Source organism: Nesoenas mayeri, assembly GCF_963082525.1.
Source record: "Nesoenas mayeri genome assembly, chromosome: 5".
Taxonomy (NCBI): domain Eukaryota; kingdom Metazoa; phylum Chordata; class Aves; order Columbiformes; family Columbidae; genus Nesoenas; species Nesoenas mayeri.
In genome coordinates this window covers 54851947-54873615 of record NC_137548.1, presented here as the reverse complement: position 1 = coordinate 54873615, position 21669 = coordinate 54851947, and the positions used below count along the sequence as shown (strand labels likewise).

The following is a 21669-nucleotide window of genomic DNA, read 5'->3' as shown; positions in this document are numbered from 1 at the left end:
AATGAATGTAATAAGTACCTAGAATTGCAGATTTTAAAAACCAGAATAGACTCGGATAATAAATATCAGATTTCCTGAATAAAATAGGTTATAGAACGTCCTGATTTTGGTGCCAGTTTTAATTTAATTCTCTCACTAGAAAAGCAAAAGCCTGTCTAAAATTTATGATGACCGATATTTCTACTCAAGACAATCAGCACCACATAATCCTTATTTTAGTCTAAATCTGCGTAGCTTTTGTTTTCAGAACTGCCTGACAGACCGAAAAGGCTATTAAATTCCACACTGTGGACACTCATGAACAAACTACCTGTGTTTCGCTTTCTTTTTCTGAAATACAAGCATAGTGGATATGTCATCATGCCCCTGAGTATATGCAGGTTTTCCAGCTCTTCAGTCATTCTTCTGTTTCTTCCCCGATCCATTTCCTTGCAGTATTAATTATTTTTCTTTTTTTTTTTACATTAGAATTAAATGCAGTGGTTCAGTGACAACAAAGTAAACAAGTTCTGAGACACAGAACTTTCTTGATCCTAAGTTTCTCAATAAATTTATAACATTTTAAAAGTAAGTACAGAAGTTGAATTTCACATTGAATTTATTATCACTATAACCCTTATGTTTTCTAAGTGTTAATTTTCAGATCAGTTTCTTGTTCCATAACTGTGGTGTACTAATTCATATGAATCAGACCCTACCTTTAGCTAAATGGAAACACACACCGTTTTATTAGAAAAGAATATGCAGAATGTTTTCAGCCAACATATAAGGACTCTTTCAGGCAGGTTTTTACTTACTGCTCTATTTCTCTGCGATATCTCTCTTCTTCCTCTGCAGCTTTTTGGGAAATCTCCAGTTTTCGTCTAAAATTATATGAATTAGGACACAATTATAAAAATAATATTTTGTGAGTAAGAACTTGCACAAAGTATGTCAGCATGCAGTTTTTAAAAGATATAGACAGTAAATACATATGCACTGTGGAAAAAAGCTCCTTTTTAGAAGTTGTCTTTAAGATACAAAGGGTTCAATATACTTTTGTAGAAACCCTGAGGCTATTCACGACCATCTGGATAATCAGGGGATAAACTACTTAAATCTGTAAGTCAACATCTCCTCCTGAGACAGTTCCAGAGCGTGTTACTGTAAGAGTATAAAATTTGTAACTGTCCTACTAAAAATAAAGGATGAGGGAATGGCATCAGGAAAATAACTAATATCACATTGAACCACAGGGGTATGATAGTCAAGGAACAAAGAGATCCTTCTATTCAAGATGTATTTTAATGATATTAACGTTGAGAATCCAAAACATCAAGAGCATCACAGCATAAGGATTTATGAACAGAGACTCTGCAACAGCAAAATTAAGTTCGTCTCAGTTGGGAATCTTCACACAGTTGTTCCTGCCTTCCCTGCCCTTCCCAAATCCAGGCTACATTTCTCAGACTGTCCTATGCAGAGTCCTTACAATCTCTCTTTCTCCTGCTGCTCTTTGATGATTTTATTAGTCTCCAGCGCAAGTCGCTTCTGATGCATTAATTCCTGGCGTTCTTGCTCACGGAGACGTGCTTCTCTCTGCCTTTCTTCTTCAGTCATGAACAGCTCTTTCCCCTGTAATCAGAACCGCCACGCAAATCAGTTGTGAAGAAGTCTCATCAATGTAGTTCTTCCAGGAAATAATTCAAAACTGATTACGTACTAGCACACCTGCTATTTCCTTACATTACTTTTTCTGAGGAATTCTTTCTGAAAGACCCTGAAAAATCTGACTACAGCATTCCAAAGAACTACTCCAGTTTCAGTCTCAAAGTTACGTTGTGCTATAAACACCTCAAAGAGGCATGCAACTACTAAAGTCTGTGACAGTAGTGGAGGTCTCATACCAAAGACGTGCTCGGTGTGTCACCCAGAAGAAACTCCACATTATACTTTCTTGAAATCTTAGCAATGCAAAGGTATAGAACAGCACGTTGAATGAATCCCAATGTGGAAGACAACTACAAAGTTACCGCGTTTTAATGTTCTTGTGGCTACTGTGGAAATGTACCATCATTCAGGGAACCCAAGTACATGGAACAAACATTGCCAACAGGCTACAGAGTTGATGTGTTTCAGTTGCGTTTGTTCCTGTTTCATTTGTGTTACAGTTAAGACACTACCACTATTTTCTATTCAGGAAAGATATTTCCATGGTGCTATTTGTGGAACACTTCAATAGCACTTATCAAATTTTCACTACCAAAACTAAAATCCCTTGTTAATTAGGAAGGTGGAATTGTTCATGTCTCTAAGGCTCCAAGTAGACAGACTGAACAAGAACAGGCAGTGAAGAAAGCCTTTGCATCATGGTCTTGCCTGACTGAAAAACAGGGCTAGAGAAGCTGTTTTGTTTTGCAATCTCTTCTTCAGTACAGAGATGTGTACTGAGAAAAGGAGAAACAAGCAAGGTGAATTAGGGTGGAGCAGAAGAGTTCCATAGCAAAAAAATCCTCATTTTAAGGATGAGATCCCAGTGGTACATGCTGTAGTAGATCCCATCTTTTCTAATAGTTGGTAATGCACGTGGGAGTTGAAATTAAAGTCCTTAGGATGTTGAGTTCCTGAAGCTTAATCAACTAGTCTGAAGCATTTGTTTAAACAATGCCTACAATGCCCTTGGACAACTGCATCTTGTTACTGCAAGAGTAGTTTAATTAAATCATTAATTCCTTAACATAGCTACACAGCCTACATGAGCTCTTAGGAAGTAGATTAAATGATTTATTAAACCTTGTTTTCCCTATTCAGTTGCAAGACAATTAGAAAAAAAAACATCTTCGATTAGTCTATGGAACTTGAGTATCCTCTTGTATATAACTACACATTTTACTATAAGAAGAATTAAAGCAGTAATAACATTAAAACGTTTATTGAAAGTCACACTGAACTTAGTGGAAAGATTTAATTAATTTCAGTTGGCTATAGATCAGACCCCAAGGGCATATGGTTCAGTTGTACAAAACAGTGGAAATGGAAAACTGAACAATTTTCAATATGTTGATACACTAAAGAGATCAGATAAATAGTTACAAAAGGAATTAATTAGCAATAAGACTAAGAGATCAGCTATTCATGAGGAAAAATTGACTCCAATCCACCTTTCATGTTTCAGCAGAAGCAGCTATCTATTAGAACAGAAGCTTTTCAACACATGAATCCATTATGTTAAAGTTATTTTCAATTCCTTGTCAAGGGAATGGTTTTGCATTGCCCACGGTCATGAAACTGCTTGAGAACACTGTGGATAGTTACCAATGAAATAATCAAAATCCAGTCAACACTACCTTTGTTTAACATAATTTAGTGGTATAGATGTGATAATGAAACACATCTTTACTTCTTATCTATTTATTTTTACCATTTATGTGCCCCATAGTAATTTTCACAAGTGTTCTGCTTTTATAAATATACTACTTACAGCGCCTGCCACCACAGAGATAGTCAAAGTACGACTACTTTTGAGGACTCTGACAGCCTGCAAATTAGAACGAAACAAAAGTCAGTCTGAATTAAGCGATAAAAAGCCCATATATATATGATGAAATATGCTGGTTGTCAAGGCTGGAATATGCAGAAGAGCTATCTGAACTAAATAGAGTGGTATGTATTCAAATCTCCAGATTCCCATGTTCAACACACGACCTCTTTTGTTAAGTAGCCTGATATCAAAACATATTTCTGGAGCCAGGAAAAACAGACAGATGCTTAATAAACTGACAACTACATATTCAGGGAATTAAGAAGACTCAACCTTACCTCTTTATGATCCACATTAGAAAAGTCTACTCCATTTACCTCAACAATCTGATCGCCGACCTAAAAGAGTTATTCCAAATGTTAGTATGGATGCTAAATGACTGCATATATTAGACGTAAACAGAAAGGGGTATACTCTTTAACATTCTTAATACAATCATCATAGGTGCTGGCATCCTACAGGGAGAACAGACCAGAAACTGGCCAGGCTTGCACATCCTCCCATATTAGCATTTCCTACTGCTACTGTTTGAGACTAAATACTGAGCTTGAAGAACTGCTGGTCTGACCCAGGAGAGCACTTCTCATGTTCTTAAAAATTAGGAAACTAACTTAATTTGAAATGTAACCACATAGTATCTCATTCCCATAGAAAAAACCCTACAGTCAGGGACTTCACAGTGATAGAATCCTTGGAGGAGAAAATACCAAACAAGATTGCCTTGAAGTACCTACCTTGGAAAGTGGCATACTCACCTCTAAGCCCACCTCTGCTGAAAGAGAACCCGGCTTAACATTGCTGATAAAAATGCCTGGTTTTTGCGTTGGACCACTGGAAATGCTGGTGTAACATAAAACCCAAATATTTATAGGATAATATTTATAAAATATTACTGTAATAAAGTAAAAAGCCTTAGTTGTTTTTTTTCCAATTACAGAATGTTTTTGTGTTATCAGCCTACTCTGAAACAAGTACCAAAATTTGCTAACACACAACAGTTTATCATCCTATTTTTCTCTTCTTTATACCACAAAACTGTGATTTAAGAAAAAGCTAAAAGAAAAATATTCAAGCTTCTGGATTTTTCCTTAGCTATTGAAACTAACATAGCATACTGACCTACACTATCTAAGGGATTAGGACACTAATGACATAGGAAAGCAATCATGTAACACAATGAAGAATTATTAATTGCTTACACTTTTACATATAGTATACCACAGTTCAATGAGTATAATACAATGGTACTTTTCAGGGTTATTTATTAGAAGAAAGAAGGATGTTTCAAATAGGGGTCAACATCTAGCCTGGAAATTTTAAGCTGCACTCTAAGGTGGGCCCAAACACAGCAATGATTTTTGTAGAGAATATATCCAGCTGCTGATGTTGAACCACCCCTGCAGGTTTGTAAATAGTTTTTTTAAAACCTCAAGATCTTCCATATAATACAAAAGAAAACTTATGCTTCAGAAAATATTCTGTGCAGTTCCATCTTGATCACTTCAACTATATATTCCTATATCTATAAGAAATCCTACAATATCCTTTCTGCCCCCAAAATCTCCATAACTAGCTGCAAGGACAGGAGTCTGAGAAGTTTCTGTTCATATTTCTAAAAATCTAGCAAATTTAGCATTACTTTCAGGAACTGGATAGAGCTATGTGATGGCTTCTCAGTTATGAAAAGGTCACAGAAAGCTCTCAAAGTTCAGGGACTGAACATGACGCTGGACACTGCTGGAACTTGCTACATCACACAGCAGCATTTGAAAGTATTTTAAAATGTAAAAACATTAAAAAGATCCCATTCTATGACAACTTGTATTAAACAGTCACTTTCAGCGTGTTCTTACTTTTAAATTTAATTTTGTTTTGTTTTAAGTTAGAACTTGTAACACAGGTATTTATCATTTGTCTAATAATACATTAGGTGTGACTAATGATAGGTATCCTTTGATTCCAGATGGCCTTCCTGATCCAGCGTGGATCTCCATTCTTCTGATATCAGTGAAGGATGGAAATAATTGCCTTGGATGTGTCACTTAACAAACCAGGGACATTAAATAAGAAAACACATACTCACCTGCATCCCATGCCTTTTGTACCAATCAAGCTAATGAAGACTTTCTTCTCTTTATTGTCTCTCCCTCCAGATGAAGCAAGACCAGCGACACTGCCATCTCCTTTCTGCAGGGGGATGAAAAATGCTGCAGATATTACTCTGTGTTGAAGTCTTATCACAACTATAATAAAACTTCATTAAGCCAGGATCAAACCCTGCCAATATCAAGATAAGATTCCTCTAAGTAGTGTCATTTCAGTGGAGATGCATGGCTGAGCTGAAAGACTGAACTTTCTATTTGGAGAAGATTGTTTAAATAGTCAAACACTGCCTTCAGAAAAGTGTGCAGGAAAGTGATATGGCAAAATAATAATTTAGATGTTCCCTGACAAAAGAGTTGGAAAAAATACATGATAGTGCTCATTATTGAACTAAGTCTTTCTTCCTGAAAGCAAAAGAATGGTAATTGTGGTCTCTCTTTTCATCACTGCAACCCATAGAAGTCACTTGCATTCATACTTGTCATTCCTCCACTAATATAGATAAGATAAGCCAAATAATCTCCTAAAGATTTATACAGTAGAACTACAGCCTAATAAGTTAATAAGCTCATGCAAAATAAAGCACCAATTACTGAGTAAAAGATATTTCATTTGTATCCTGCCCTTTCCTTATCTAATGGTTCCAGAATAATTTCATATCACAAAAGATGTTTCTCCCAGAGCACTTGTAACAAGATATTGCATCATAGAAATACATACAATAATTTCTGTGATAGGGTCAGAGGAGAAAGTGTTTCAGAACCATTACAGATTTCCCAGAAGACATCATAAAAAAATACTGATATCTCACCCCAGAGTCTGATACAAACTGGTCCACATATTGCCATTTAAGGGGTTCATCTGCTGAACTGAAAGGAAAAAGTAATTTAAAATAATGGGAACAAAATAAATATGAATGTATTCAAGAAGACACTTTGGAACGTGGCCTATTTTGCATCCACAAGTTTCTTTGGATACTATTCACAACAGTTGTTTTATTTTCCAGCAATTTAAATAGAACATCAAGAAAAACAAATATTTATGCTAGTAAAGCTGGTCAAATGTAAAATTGAGAAAACCTCCTCAAGTGAAACAAAGACAGAGAAAATAATCCTAACAACTTGAACAGCTTAATGTCTCTGCAGAGACACAACTCCCATTATTAACATTTCTCAAGCATCCTGCTTCAAGTTTCACAACAAAAATTAGAAGAGGACAATAAACTGAAACTTTTCTAAGCTCTGCAGCAATATCAAATGCCACATACATAGAGAAGCAGTGGAGCTCTCCATTAAGCTAGGTGCATGGATAATGACATTTTCAGGTAACATCCATGAATGACGAGGAAATAGAAATTCGTTCAATTAAGTAGGCAACTGGCATACAGATTTATCAAATAAGACATCTGCCTGTTTATCATAAAGGATGTGACATTTTAATCAGCTACAGAGATGCCTATTCACATATTTTCAAATATGCAGATAAACACAGAGGTTCTCTGGATATTGAAAAGGCTATGTGAAAATGAGTAATTTGTTTTCAAATTAAATAGCATTACCTTTTGACAGGTATCATGCCAGTATCTGAAAAATAAAAAGAAAAATACTCTGTTAAGTAACACTATCTACAGATCACTAGTAATCTATTAATAGCAAAATTTAGTGACACAGGTAATTTTTTATGTTACTTACGTCTTACTTTTATGGACACTATTTTCTTGGTACGAATGAGGTTTATGACTTCTTCGTGTGTGCATGATGAAATGGAATATCCATTTATACGAACTATCTCATCTCCAACCTTGAAAATGAAAACAAGAAGAAAAAATAATTTGTGAATTAATGTTTAAAAGTTTTTAAGCAACGATGCAATCTGGCAATTATTTTGATGCAAAGATTTAGTAATGTTGAGTCCTGAACACTTTTTTAATTTCAGGCAATGTCCAGATCAGATTTACCTGTATTTGTTTTAACCAAATATTTAACACCAAAAGGGCAGATTAATGGCCAAATAACTGTAGAAACAGATCTACATGGTACATTCAGTTTATCTCCAAGACTCATTGTTTAATCCTCAAACAGGCCAGCTTTACACAGAAACTACGTATGCTCTGGTATATAAATTAAGCACAAAGGCCATTCTCCAGCACTGAAGACAATTCCCCCAAAGCAGGGAAGCACCACATAACCTGCTCCCAGCTATCACCCCTGGCACACGTTATCACCCAGATTGCTCAGGAACGGATGGAGAATGCTCGCTGGCACAAACCAAAGGCCACGCTGGGGACCACACTAAGGTTTATTAGCAAATGGCAGCACCCCAAAAATATACCTGACAGCTTTCACTAGTGTAGAATAGACAGGGTGCCATAAGTGTCCAGCTGCTTCCATAAAATTTCAAACCTTATTATTGGAATAGACAATAGAATTAATAGTACTAATGTTTATTTGGTGATAAAATGACTACGTTATTGGAAACCTCTTATTTCAAAAGGCTTCCCCTTCCTCTAATGTAAATCCAAACTCGACATGACACGGTAAGTAGACTAGAAATCTCCAGGTTTTTTCTGAACTCTGCCTAGTTATCTCCTTCACTAGGTAGACTGAGAATGAATCAGTGATAGAGACACTGCCCACTTCATTTAAGGTTGCATCTTATGAGTTGCTCAAGAAAACACTGAAAAATGCCAGGCCCTGGCTAGAGCATCATAAGCAAAGACTTTTACATGACATGAACCACGTGACATGACTGTGTGAAAGCTCATGCATATTCTCTTCCAACAGGCAATGCTAATCAATCCTTTGCACAGTAGTATATGCAAATGATTACCAGGAAGTGGCTTTAACAACAAAACATCAACAATACCCTCTTATACCTCTGTACTTTGATCTCCACAAGAACAAAGGCAAGTACTGCTCTCCAGTACCATTTCTTATGAACTACTGTGAATTTTTATTATCTATCAAAATGCCACCCTGATAGCTGACAGGACTTTTCTCATTAACATCAAGAGAATAGAATTTTGTTCTTAAATCAATGAAACTTTGTGTTTCTCCTTACAAATATGTCTGCTTTAATAGCAGCATTATCCCTAGTTAATTATTTCCTAACATTTTTTACTTAAACACTCAAGTATCGAGCTGCCGAATTTCAGTACAGGCTTAAGTTTTCCATGCTGGTATCGCATCAGGCTGATTTCAAGTTTCAGGAGAGTTAAAGCAACTACTTGTGAACAACTAAAATTGGGTGGAATGCATCATCATGCTCATTAAAAAAATATCTACAATTGCTCTGTTGAGAGGCTCTGTGCTTTCACTTTAGGTTTGGAAAAGGTCTTTATACTACAAATCAAGAGCACAATTTCTACAATCTCAGTGAACATCTTCATTGACTAAAAAGTTTAGGGGAAGAAGCAGGTTCATCATAACAGCTTTGGTGACAGTTAATATAAAGACTGGCTATGGTAATTCTGATCTGGGGGGAATTTCCCTTTCATCCACTTGCTTTGGGACCGCTGGTGCACCAGCCCCTGGTACCGAGATTGATTGTGAACACACTGCCAACCACTGCTGCAGAAGATCAGAAGAGCTGGCTCTGGCAGAATGCAGGTGGCACAGGAGACTCACCAGGAACAGGGAGAGATGAGAAGCTTCATTCAGCTCTAACCACTAATGCAGTGCAAGAAAAATCCCATTGTGCAAAACCCACTATCTGCTTACAGAATTCAAAACTTCATTCTAATACTGACAACAGTACTAGAATAAATATTGTAACCTTAACATGTTTGTCAAGACTGTGTCACCTTAGGTAATTCTGTGATCATATTTTTTTTTAATATAAGTGTGTGGGGTTTTTTTGAGCCAGATACTTTTAGTCTCCACTACAGAAACTTTCCAACTTTACTGTCACTGAAAGGACTTGCCACTGGAGTAAGTAAACTACTGCGGCCATACTGACTAAATCATACAGTTGTATCCACTATTTTCTCCATCACACAAATTTGATGGGAGTATATCTGTATCTGCTGAAAAAATCCTATGTAATAAGTACTATTGATCTTCCTGTTGCGATCTGTTCAGCTAAAAAATAAAACAAAACCCCCCAAAAATAACAACAAAACCCCAAAACACCACAAACAAACCAACCAAACAAACAAGCAACAGCAAGAGAGGAAATCACCCACTTCTTTCACAAACTTTCCTGCTTCTTCTGGGAAGTGCCGTATGCTCTGCAACAGCACACAAAACATTAACAACATATCCACTGTACCAGCATTGCTCATGTACCACAGTTTCCTCTCCACTGAACTTGAAGATTTTTATCTGAAACAGCACAGCATGAGAAGACCATGAAAGCAAAGAAAATGCAAGATGTGACTGTCCTACAGGAGGGAACACGGTTGCAGAGGCAGAGCACAATTGTGGTCCGAGCCCCCAACTAGCAGGCCTGCTGCTCCACCTGCTGGGCTCCCCCAAATCTCCCCCAGGCAGCGACCTGCCTGCACTTTGCAGCACTCCTAACACCTCCACGGTTTTCACTTCAGCCAGTCAGATTTTTAACATGATCCTTAATAAGAGAGGAAATACATCAGTACTAAAAGCTTTGGAGCATACAGCCCACCGAATCAGACACAGAAAAGCACAGGCAGTCTGCAGTGTGGTGTCACACTCCTGATAGCTTGTGCTATGAAAGAACATTCACTTAACCAACTTGTTCCAAACATTTCAAACCACATCCATCTACCCATCCATCCATCCCATGGATGCCTGGCATCCATGCCATTGCAGTCCTCTTTCCTCTGCAAATACACCACTAAATCTAAGCTAGTTCCCCAACCCAAAACCAAGAATTTCAGCCTGGAACTCTTCCATTGCCCTCAACACTTCAGGAAATCCATTGTAAATAATGCATTTTTAGGACTGGGATCAGCACTGGCAACGCAACTGTACTAACAAGAAGCCAAGTAGCTCAGAGATAGGTCAGGCTTATGGCACTATGTATAAAGACTTAATATCCCCTAAAAAACATTAGGACTCTTAAACTATTTAGGATTCTGCCAGCTATCCCAGGAAGTGGTATGAAAGTGAGTGACCTCTGCTCTTCAAAGGAAGGTTGAGCTCCTCAATAATAAAATACTCAAAAAGCTTCCTCCATTCCCATCTCTGGCCGCTCTCCGCATTACTCACTTGCAAAAATATCGGAAGTTTGTGTATAACCTCAAGTACACAATCTTGACCTCATTTGATCTACCTAGACTTTCCTGTTGATCTTACATATTTGTGTTGGTGGGCTTTATGTTTGTTTTTAGCCTACCTCAAGATCCCTCTTTCACTCATATCTTCCGCATCATGCAGGCTATAACAGACCACAGAGCCTTGGTTTGCACAAACCCAGCTTTTCAAAGGGTAACCTAAGCTACTGTTGTTAATTGCAGTGCCCTAACACAGAGAAGCATCCCAGTGTTAGGACTGCAAGTGGCAGTGCTATTTGTGAATCTTAATATAGCTTCTGTATCAGCAGAGCAGTCATCATGCACTAAGCAAGTCAGATCTCTTATATCACCTCCTCAAGAAGCACATACCTACAAAATCATAAATGCAGCCAAGAGCATATTTTGTTTTTTCCTTCCATATGGGAATGAGCTTTTACCATATATGTATTTTTAATACTTCTCTTTGCTGAGCTTGAGAAACAAAACAAAAAGACAGTCTAGTACTCTTCACTCATCCTAATGACATTTCTGTTACTGACTGACAATGTATTAGTGATGGTGCTTTAGAAATACCCAAGTCTAGGCTGAACTACAGGAGACATGTAGGCACGTAACAAACTGCTTCTCTTTAGGACGGTTAACAGCTTTTCCCGCAAAAAAAAAAGTGTCAATAATAATAATAATAAAGTTGTTTTCATATATTTTGTTACTTTTGTACTGGTATCACTGCACACCAACCTTCTCAATCAGAAACAGTAGAGATAAAAGTCCGCAGGATTGAGCAGGGTAGACCAGTAACAATTATTTGATTATATATCACTGTTTCCCCTCTCCCTATCAAACAGGGAGATGACAGACTTCCAAAAGAAAAGCTGCACACTAAACTTTTCCCAAGTAAAATGCCTATTATTTGTAACTTTTACCATGAGAAATACAATCGTTAGTGCTTTGAGGAAACTGAAGCATTTTTACATAATAACATCACTGTTTCAAATTTCACATTTTGTATACTTCTTCCACTTTCATCATTCATACCGATCTCCATCTCTTTGTATTCAGCAGAATGCCTGCAGACCTAAGTATAAGAAAGCAGGGGTGGTAGGGGAAAGATGAAGTACATTTCTTCATGAAAGGACAAAACATTTGCCTTTCAGAGAAACTGTAGTCAAAAATTAGTCAAAACTACAAATGTCTCAGTGAGTCTTCATGATTAGTCAGTCATTTTACTGTAACTTGGAAAATACTTCAAGAAGAAGCCATGCAAAATGAATTGGATTTTTTTTTAAAAAAGCAGCAGGATTTAAAACTGATGGTGTAACAGAAGATCATTATACCTTTCTCAGACAGCATTTTTGGGACAGAAAATGTGTAGAGATTTAGTTAAATAAAGCAGATGGGTGAAATTTCAGAAGCAGTTGGCTTTAATGTGAGACAGCAATTTAGAACAATGGACTGCCTGTCAGCTCTTGTTATTCAGCAGGGTTCAGATGGTACCTAGTGCCACCTATCATGAAGGCACTTGAGGCTGAGCTTTAACATCACATATCAAAACCCAGAAATCAGACAGTTACACAAGCTGCAAAGCACTATCTGTTGATACCACTACATATAATCTAACCCTAATGAATTCACAGTCAGTCTCAAGCATATTTCTCCCTTATTGTCCCTACTTTGTCTGCTGAACTCTAACCACCTTCTGAATTGAAGTACAATTTGTACAAGCCAGCCCGAAGATCCTTTACAAGCCCATTCACTGCCACCAACACGTAGCACGATGACCTCAGTCACTGAAAGCCAGCAAGGCCTTTTTGTGTTCCGAGGAAAAATGAAAATTAACAGTCCTATAGTAGCACAACAACAGAGCGTAACTCTTTGTCTATCGATCATGTCCAAACATACAGTCTGAAACAAGTAGAGAAGCAGAGCTGCAACACAGTTTTAAGATTAATGTACCAGCATGACGGTTAAAGAGAGTGGCCATCAAATACTTTATTGCTCAGCATCATTAACACCTTCCAGTTTTTCAAGGAGATGTTTTCAGAAGCCACGTAAGTGACTGGTTTTTGCCTTTTTCTCAGTTTTCTACCAGTGGAGGAAGGATGCAGCTGGAGTCTCTGACATGACCACCATCCTGGTCTACGTTTCCCTTTCTCACTGTGTAATGTGGTGCATGAGGTACACGAGCTTTTGTGATGTGAACTCTGGAAGGGTGCATCACTGCGCTTTTCCAGAGGTACCCACTGGTAAATCCCATGCCTAAAAGCAGGTAACCGACACATCTAGCAAGGTGCCCCATACCACTCTCTCAATTCTAACTAAACACAGAATTTGTTGGGGTGTACTCCTTGAGTTTTGTTCTAAGGAGGAGTGCTAAAAGCACCCAGGGACCCAGCCATGCATCTATCCAGAGCACACTGCCAGAAAATGGAACTACTTCAATGGTGATTCTAAATGGGATATACAGGTATGAATGTACAAACAAAAGGGCATGTGCATGTAAGCAGAGAGAGAAACATTTCTTTAAATTTTAGAAAGCTCTCAGCATGAATTAAACAGGCATGGAACCCTAACTTTGACTGCCTTGTCAACAGAGATTTTGTTTTTTAAATCTACGAGAGTCAAGGGGTTACAGTGAAGCATATCTACAAAACACATCTTTAATTAAACACTGTATTGAATCATGCCAGTCTAATATGTTTTAGACCAGTATTAAATGCAGTCCTTAAATATCAATACTTACAGTAACTATCCACACATGACAAATTAAAATTAGCCTGGCCTATCAGACTTTCTACTCAGAAACACAGACCTTTAATACACCTAATCAACATGAAGAGCATACAAAGATGCAGACATTTGCCACAGCAATTGCACGGTTCTCTCTTCACTAAGATAATATGAGCAAGAAGTGACACACTAAAAAAACCCCAAACATACAACTTCATTAATGCAAATTGCTAAGTCCTGATTTAGAGAAAAATGTGTTTCTATATAAAATTGTTTCTGCAAACCTCGTTACAGTTCATGTATCTAAAAATTAATCACCGAAAGTGCAATTCTACGCACCACACAGATACTGGAAATGGTTAAAAATAGGTTCTTTCTTTTATGTACTTCCATTGCATAAACCAAAACTACCGTAATTTATTTATGAGGTTCAAATAAACACTTCACTACACAAATTATACCTGTGCAAGGTGGAATTAACATTTTTTGTGTTTATATGCTCTGCTCTACATATAATCAGAATTTGGCAACTTAAAACACTCTTCCCCAGTCTAATTAAATATTTTTTTTTCCCTCTGTTTATATTTAACTGTTGCTACTCACGAAGTGCAAATACTCCAGAAAGCCCTTTTACCTTCAAAACTTATCATATCCCAAATACGCAAAAAAAGAGGTTTACGTATAATTCAAAAAGCAAAAAGGAAAAGAACAATATTAATGATTCATCATTGCTATAATGGTATTTACTATGGCATTGTCTCATATTTTATGAATTTTACTACAAGAGAAAAAAAGCACCTTAGCAATAGATGTTTCTAAATACGAAGAAACAATTCTCAGTGCCCACTGCCCTAATATTGTAGTAAAAGGCTTTTTGCAGCACAGCAACCACAAATATAATTTTCTTACCTGAAGTCCAACATTGTCTGCCTGTCCTCCTTTAACTAACTGGGAGATGAAGAGGCCACAGCTAAATTCCACTCCACCTCTCACACTTATTCCAAGTCCTTCAGGATGCAAACGATCCAATCTCACCTCTTTCAGCTTTCTGCAAAAATGGAAGACACTTGACTGTTCAGCTGCATAATACTTTGTGGCAATAATGTTTCACATGAAGTTAGACATAATTTTTCTCTTATAACATTTAGGCATTAAAAAAAGCAAGCTGACTGATGTTTGGATGGATATGTGTTAGCTAAAGCCATCAAGTATTTTTCATAAGACATCTCAAATAATTGAAGCTGTCTGCTTCTAGAGGGTTAGAGCTCTAAGAATTTTTTTATTATGAAATGCAGGAAAAGTGAGAAAAGATTGTGTAAACTGGAAAGCATTGTATTTTACTTCCTTATGCTGCTTTTACTAGATTAAACTACAGGGTGTTTCAAAAGTTGGACCCAATTTCAAGAGGTAAGAGTTTCAAATTGCGTCCATCTTTTTGAAACAACCTGTACTTCACAAATAATTTCAGGTAGCTCAAAACTGTACTGCTAGCAAATACAGCTGAAGTAAAATAATTATGCCCAGCTCTACACAAGTGACTGATATTTTACTTGCAATTCTTCTGAAAACTCAGTATTTTCTGCTTGTATTTAAGTTAGCTGCATTGTTCTGCTTACTCTTACCTTGATCTTTTGGGTGTAAGTTGATCATATTCCACCTGGTGTTTTAAAGGAATAAGCGGGCGGATAGCATCAAACAGAGGCAATCTGCTTGGTTCATTAATCACAAGTTTTAGGTCCCCCACAAGCACTGGGAGATTCATAGATCTACAAAAACACAGTGAGAAAACAAGCAAGGTAATCAACACACCAACACAAAGCATCATTAATAACTTGCTGTACACGTGGCTTCAGTATTTGCATGTCTCTTCAACCTACTAAAAAAGTTATTCACACAGATATTGGTTTAACCAAAGCAAAATAACCCTTTAGAAAGCAGGGCTTCTGTAAACAAAGAGCACTAACAACTACCTGCTTCAAAACAACTGAAATCTCCTATATACTGCCTTTATCTTTTAAGGTCATGCACGTCACTTCTATAGATGACATCTTTAATTTCATTTTCAATGTCCCCAAAACATGTATGGAACTGTTTGGCAATAACTCCACATCAGATACACCTGCCTACCAGATTTTTTTTCCCTTATTAGTTAGGAATCCTTCTAAGTGAATCCAGGCTAAGAGCTCCTTCCTTTCCTGAACTTAGGGAACGGACAAATTGTTTTGATCCAGGAAAAAAATAAAATCACAATACTCAGTAGCTGAAGACTTGGTTTAAGTTGTTTGGTTTTTTTTTCAAATCTAAACTGAAAGGCCATCAACCAATGAACAAAATCTACAGAAGTTAAACCACTGTGAACATCTGTTTTATGAGAACTATGCAAAGTAGTCTCCTTGATGTTGTCAGCACTGAGATAGATATAGGTCTAGAAAATGTACTTCGTTGCCCAGCTGTGAGAGTTGAGGAACAATTCCAAAATGTTCAGTGGAGCTATTCCTACAAAACATCCAGTTAAACTTAGTCTATATTTTTTTGCTGCTCCCTCTCTTATAATTCACATTTCTTGGCATACAATATTTCTGAGGTATATGCAATGAAAATACAGATCAGGAACACATATTACATGGGATTAGAGGCCAAATACTTTTGGAAATGTTATTCACAGTGAAGCACACGTTAAATGTTAACTCCAACAGCAATCGCACATTTTTGCCCTGGAATACTTTATAATATATTCAAAAAAAGTGATACATCATCAACATATGTTCACAGAGATACTGGAAACTTTGCTTCAGTCATTGCAATTTTGGAAACTGAAAAAAAGTTACTATATGCATTGTTAATTTTGTAACTGCAAGAAGATTTTAAATAATTAAAAGCTACTGAATCAACTTGCTTTCCAAACAACAGGCTTTATGAATGAAGAAGCAATTAGACAGACCTGAGTGAAACGGAATCAGATATGCAGCTGAATACAACCACAACTATAGCTCAGTGCAAACATCAGATGGAATCGTCTACATTTCACTCAGCTGAGATGCCATTAATTGAGATATGAATGGAAACAACGTCTATTGGAGCCACTTGTCTATGATGAGTGGAAAATATATTCTCATCTTCTTTGGAAAACAATGGATCAGAGGCTGATCTCATTTGCAATTATATAGGTCCTAAGCAACAGTGGTTTAAATCAGTTCAGCAAAAGGACTGGTAATAGGCCTATCACCTTACCATTTTTTTCCTGTTATGTTGTAATAAGCCAGAGTTGTTAAACATGCCAAACAAATTCTCAGACTAAATTGTTTCAGGTTTCAGATAAAACAGTTGCAAATATTGTTTTATCTGAAGAGTTAGCAAAAACCTTTGAGAAGCAAACTCAATTAAAACCTCTGTTGCAAATAAACAAACATTATTTGGAAATATTAATTTGACTGATGCTCTCTTCCTGCTTCCTAAGAGCAGTTTTATCATCCAGGTGCTTCCCCCTCTCCCTTCCACCCAATACAAATCCACCAAATTCTTTTACAAAACTGCCAACTCCTAAACCCAAAATAGCACTATGGGTTATTACAGACATGCTCCTTCCTCGTCTGTAGGCTATGCTGTAAAAGTGTAAGACTTTATTACACAGGACAAAAACTATTACTTCAGCTACTTTTCTAGCAGTACATAGAAAGACCACTTAAAATCTTGAATATTCATTCTTTACATTTAAAAACATTAGTAAAATTCTACACAAACATATATCAATCTAGATCTTACTGGTGGTACATCCACAGTACATAGAAAGACCACTTAAAATCTTGAATATTCGTTCTTTAAATTTAAAAACATTAGTAAAATTCTACACAAACATATATCAATCTAGATCTTACTGGTGGTACATCCGCAGCACATCATAAAGGTAATCCTTCTCCGCTTCATTGTCAATTAGCAGATTAACCTGAAAACCCAAGGACATTATAGTAAATCTCTGACTAAATAGTCACAAATGTTGAACATATCAGTTTTTCACAAATTCCTAAGCCATAGAGAAAATATTTCCACAGCAAAAGACTTTTTTTTTAAGAAAAAAAAAAAGATAAACACAATTTTGCAACAGAGCATTACCTCACAATGTGAAACTTGTAAGAAGACCTTCTAAAATTAGTCTTACAACAACTGGACAAAGTGGTAAATACCGACATATTCCATATGCTAGACTTCCCCACAGCAGTAATATTATCACAACATTATCATATTTGCCTTACCTGATAATCACTGTACTGTTGAATAAATGTTTTCAGAAACCTTTTTGGCCATTCATTAATATAGCACATGCTGTCACAGATAAAAGCACCACACCGAGATGATTACAATCTATGTTCTATCACCCAAACCACTGATTTCAGGATCTCACTTATAACATTATGCAAACTGCTGCACTTCTGTTCCTCTTTGCTCTGGCTCTTAACTGATAGAACTTGCTAGTTATTCTTTCCTCCCCCACTAATAGTACGTTTACTTAAACCAGTGTCATGTTACTATGCCTGCTCTTGGATAATTACAGTAAAATAAAGGAAAAAACAAAACCAAAAACCACCCAATAATTCTCATATGAGGAGTTCAATTTATATTCAGTGACAGTGAGACCCTTATTCATCTTAGTTGCAGTGAGAGGTCACATCACATTAGTTTTACATTTGGACAAGCTTAATGTTTAGGAAAACAATTTACATCTGACCTAAAGGCTAATATTACTGTCACATGAAGTCCGAGGACCAATTTGCATACTTAAAGAGAGCCCCTTTCTTTCTAGGTTTGCAACAGTTTGCACTGTATTCTAAACTAAATACATTTTTCATACTCCCCTGTGGCTCTCTAAAACCATTAAGACTTCACATAAAAGTGGTTTTCTATTACTTTTCTCCTCTGAAAAAGTACACTTTGAAAATACCTAAAGGCCAAGAAGCTACATGCAGAACAAGATTGCTTGACAGCAATACTAGTGAGTAAACCATTATATTCACAGTGAATTTCAAAACACAGAATAAAAAGTCTGCCTTAAAAGGAAACAAAATGGTTAGAATCAAAACTGACCGTTTCACCAATACTGTAGGCAGACTCAAAGCCAAGGTGGTAACTGGTAAAAATAAATCCAACAACCGTGTTCCCCTTCCCCATCAGGAAATATACAACACAAAAATCAGCTTCAGTTCTGGAGCACAGAACTCAATTTCTAGTACTAGCTAAGGTACTGTATGAGCTGTCTCATGAAGAACATTAAATGTTTAAGCACATCAAACTTAGCAAAGAGCAAAACTACGATCACCTCTGCTCCTGACTGGGAAAGCAGCCACTAACAACATGACAGGTTTCTCCAATGTGCCAGCTGGTGGACACAGCCCCACTCCCACTCAAGACCTGGTGGTCTACATGTAAATTCTGCCATTTCTTCACATAAAATATGCAGCCTTCCTGTCTGAATCCTGCACTTCTCACCCTTCGCCAGCAACATACTCTGACACAAACAAACACCCGAGTGACTTCTTACAGATTCAGAATGCTACAGCTGGGTTAATCTTCCTGGGCCATCTCTCTAATTAGGTTATTCTTCTCCTGCTGCCTTCTATTCCACCAATTATCACTTCATTGTAGCCACTTGCATCTCTCTCCATTTTCCTAATTCATTAACCCCTTGGGACAAAGTCTTACTCTGCTCATAAACAGCTTCTAAGAGCTGACTCTAATTTAATAAATCCTAAAAGATCATGCCCTGGCTTGTTAAGAAAAAAATAACAGTGGTGACATGGTGTAACTTGGATCAGAGAAGTATGTCTATTTCTTGAGAAAATAACAATGGATGCATGGGACAGATTACTTCACAGCTTTTAAACTAAGCATATTTAAAAAACCTGGATGCAGTCCTGGGCAATATGTTCTAGGTGGCCCTCCATGAGCAGGGTGTTGGAGTAGATTACTTGCAGAGGTCATTTCCAACCTCAGCCTTTCTGTGATTATCTAAGGTTATTTTTGTATAGTTGTATAATTAACAATCTTGTAACACACACACACAAAAGAGTTGCTTATGCTCTGTTTCTCCCTATATAAATCGCACCGTTTTTCATATAAATTAATAAGGAATCATCACAAAAACTGCAGCTGCATACAAAAAGGAAAATAAAATCTGGCAATAAGTCTACATAAGTTTATTCAGTAGAATTTGTGAGGAAAAAGAGTTCAGATTACAGTAAAGCAGTACTGTAGCACTAGCCCAATCTATCAGCTTTGAAAGAGTAATATAGAGCTCTATTTAAGCTACACAGCCTTTGAAAAACTGTTCAGGGAAATGGAAAAACTAGAATATATTATAAATTTTAATTGCTGCTTGGTTAATATGGAGAACTGATTAAAATTAATAAAAATAAATCTGTCGCAATAAATAAGTCGCAAATGGACAAAACTCAGATCCTGTGGCTGAGTATTTTCACTGATTTTACACACAAAAAGTAAGTATCCATGACACCAAAATTGCCACAGAGGCCACTAAAAGCAGGATGATACAAAATAATTTATTTAAAATATTTGTTCCAGTATCCTCTAACTCAGATAAAGTTTTCACGCAGATCTGCATCCTACTTATTTGCGCCACCAAATGCTGACAATAAGTCTTACATTATCAGGGGTGTGACTAGAATGTTTTATGAATTATAGCAGCAATGAAAGGGAAAAGGTTTAAAGTTCAAGATGGTAACTATCTGCCTAGGAAGCAGTCTTTATAGATATGTTGCACAACCCACTGTTGAGTTACACAGTAATAGGTCGCAAGGCAGAAATAACCTACTAAATGGTTATAGTCATCACTATGGAATATCCAGGTCTTTAACGTTTTTGCACTTGTCATATAGGTGGGGTTTTTTGCAACCCCTCCTCTTGATTCTAACAAGTCTTTAGTTAATGAGCTTATTACCAGACGATACTTCTATAAAACACATTACTTCTAAAAAAATTCATTCCCTACCTGACAAAAAAACTAAACCAAACCAAACCAACCACAACCTCCCCAACAAAACAAACATGAAACAGTACTGAAAGCTTTAGTGTGACAGAATCCTAAATGGATATTCAAAAACATCTCTTAAACGTGTGAATCATTTTTCTCTTCCTTTCCTTAAACTGGGCTTTTTGAGCTTACTTTGCTCATGTAGTTTTGCACTCCGCTAAGCACTTATTTAACTGGGCAAATGACAAAACGACGTGCCAGGCAGGCCGAGTCGCTCCATGTATCAAGTGCATTTGCACATGACTGCACACACACAATTGCACTGGTGAATGTTAAGGTGGCTCTGAAGTCCCCCGAGTACCGTCTGGCAGCGCAGGTCTGCAAATGTGACCCGCCTAGGCCTGGACTACAGCACCTGCACTTTGCCTTCCTTGAACTGTGTGCAACATTTTTACATGATATAAAATAAAATTGTATCAAGTCCTGAAAAAGCTCACGCACCAGGGAATGTTCTTTCTTTTCTCTCGCTCTTTAAGGGTCTTAAGTTTTAAAAGCAGCCCCTCACAGCAGGCTGACACCCGCGTTTCTGCACCATTGGCACAGCAGCGCCAAGTCCCCCGAGCTTCTCCCGTCCCCGTCGCTCTCTCTGGCACAGAGGCAGCGTTCGGGCAGCCGCCCCCGGCCCTCCCGGCGCCAAGAGCCGAGCCCCAGGCCGCGGGGGACAGCTCTGCCCGCAGCCTGTGTCCGCTCGGTAAAGCCACCCCTGGTGTCCGTGGACCCGCGGCCCCGCTCTCTTACCTTGTGCCGGAACTCACGGGCCACCCTGCGCTCCATGGTACACGGGGTGCGGGCGCTGCGCGGGTGCGGGCGCTGCGCGGGTGCGGGCGCTGCGCGGAGCGGCTGCGCCGGGGAGGCCGCGCCCCGGGGCGGTGGGAGGCGCGCCCGCCGCCGCCTACAGCAGCAGCCCCGGCCCCTGCCGCTGCTCCCGCACCTGCGGTACCAGCCGCCGGGCAGCGATAACCTCCCTGCAACCCCAGGCTTTGGCTGTCCAAGCGCAAAGCAAAAGAGAAAAAGTGAAAGAAAAGCACCCCCCGCCCCAGTGCCAGGCTTATTTTTACAACTGGT

At 37.9% G+C, this 21669-nt stretch overlaps 1 protein-coding gene across 1 annotated transcript in view; it reads right to left on the bottom strand.

Annotated features, from left to right (window-relative positions):
* USH1C (USH1 protein network component harmonin) overlaps positions 1–21378 on the bottom strand; it is a gene marked incomplete at both ends in the record, with an annotated part of 47795 nt that extends 26417 nt beyond the window's left edge. Inside the window, 13 exons of the mRNA XM_080345854.1 lie at positions 798–863; positions 1472–1614; positions 3461–3517; positions 3799–3858; positions 4276–4360; positions 5604–5707; positions 6435–6492; positions 7182–7206; positions 7315–7423; positions 14472–14610; positions 15185–15328; positions 17438–17505; positions 21343–21378. Of these exons, the coding sequence (XP_080201980.1) occupies positions 798–863; positions 1472–1614; positions 3461–3517; positions 3799–3858; positions 4276–4360; positions 5604–5707; positions 6435–6492; positions 7182–7206; positions 7315–7423; positions 14472–14610; positions 15185–15328; positions 17438–17505; positions 21343–21378 (1094 nt within the window). The remainder of the gene's footprint in view (positions 1–797; positions 864–1471; positions 1615–3460; positions 3518–3798; positions 3859–4275; positions 4361–5603; positions 5708–6434; positions 6493–7181; positions 7207–7314; positions 7424–14471; positions 14611–15184; positions 15329–17437; positions 17506–21342) is intronic.
* Between the last annotated feature and the right edge of the window lie 291 nt (positions 21379–21669).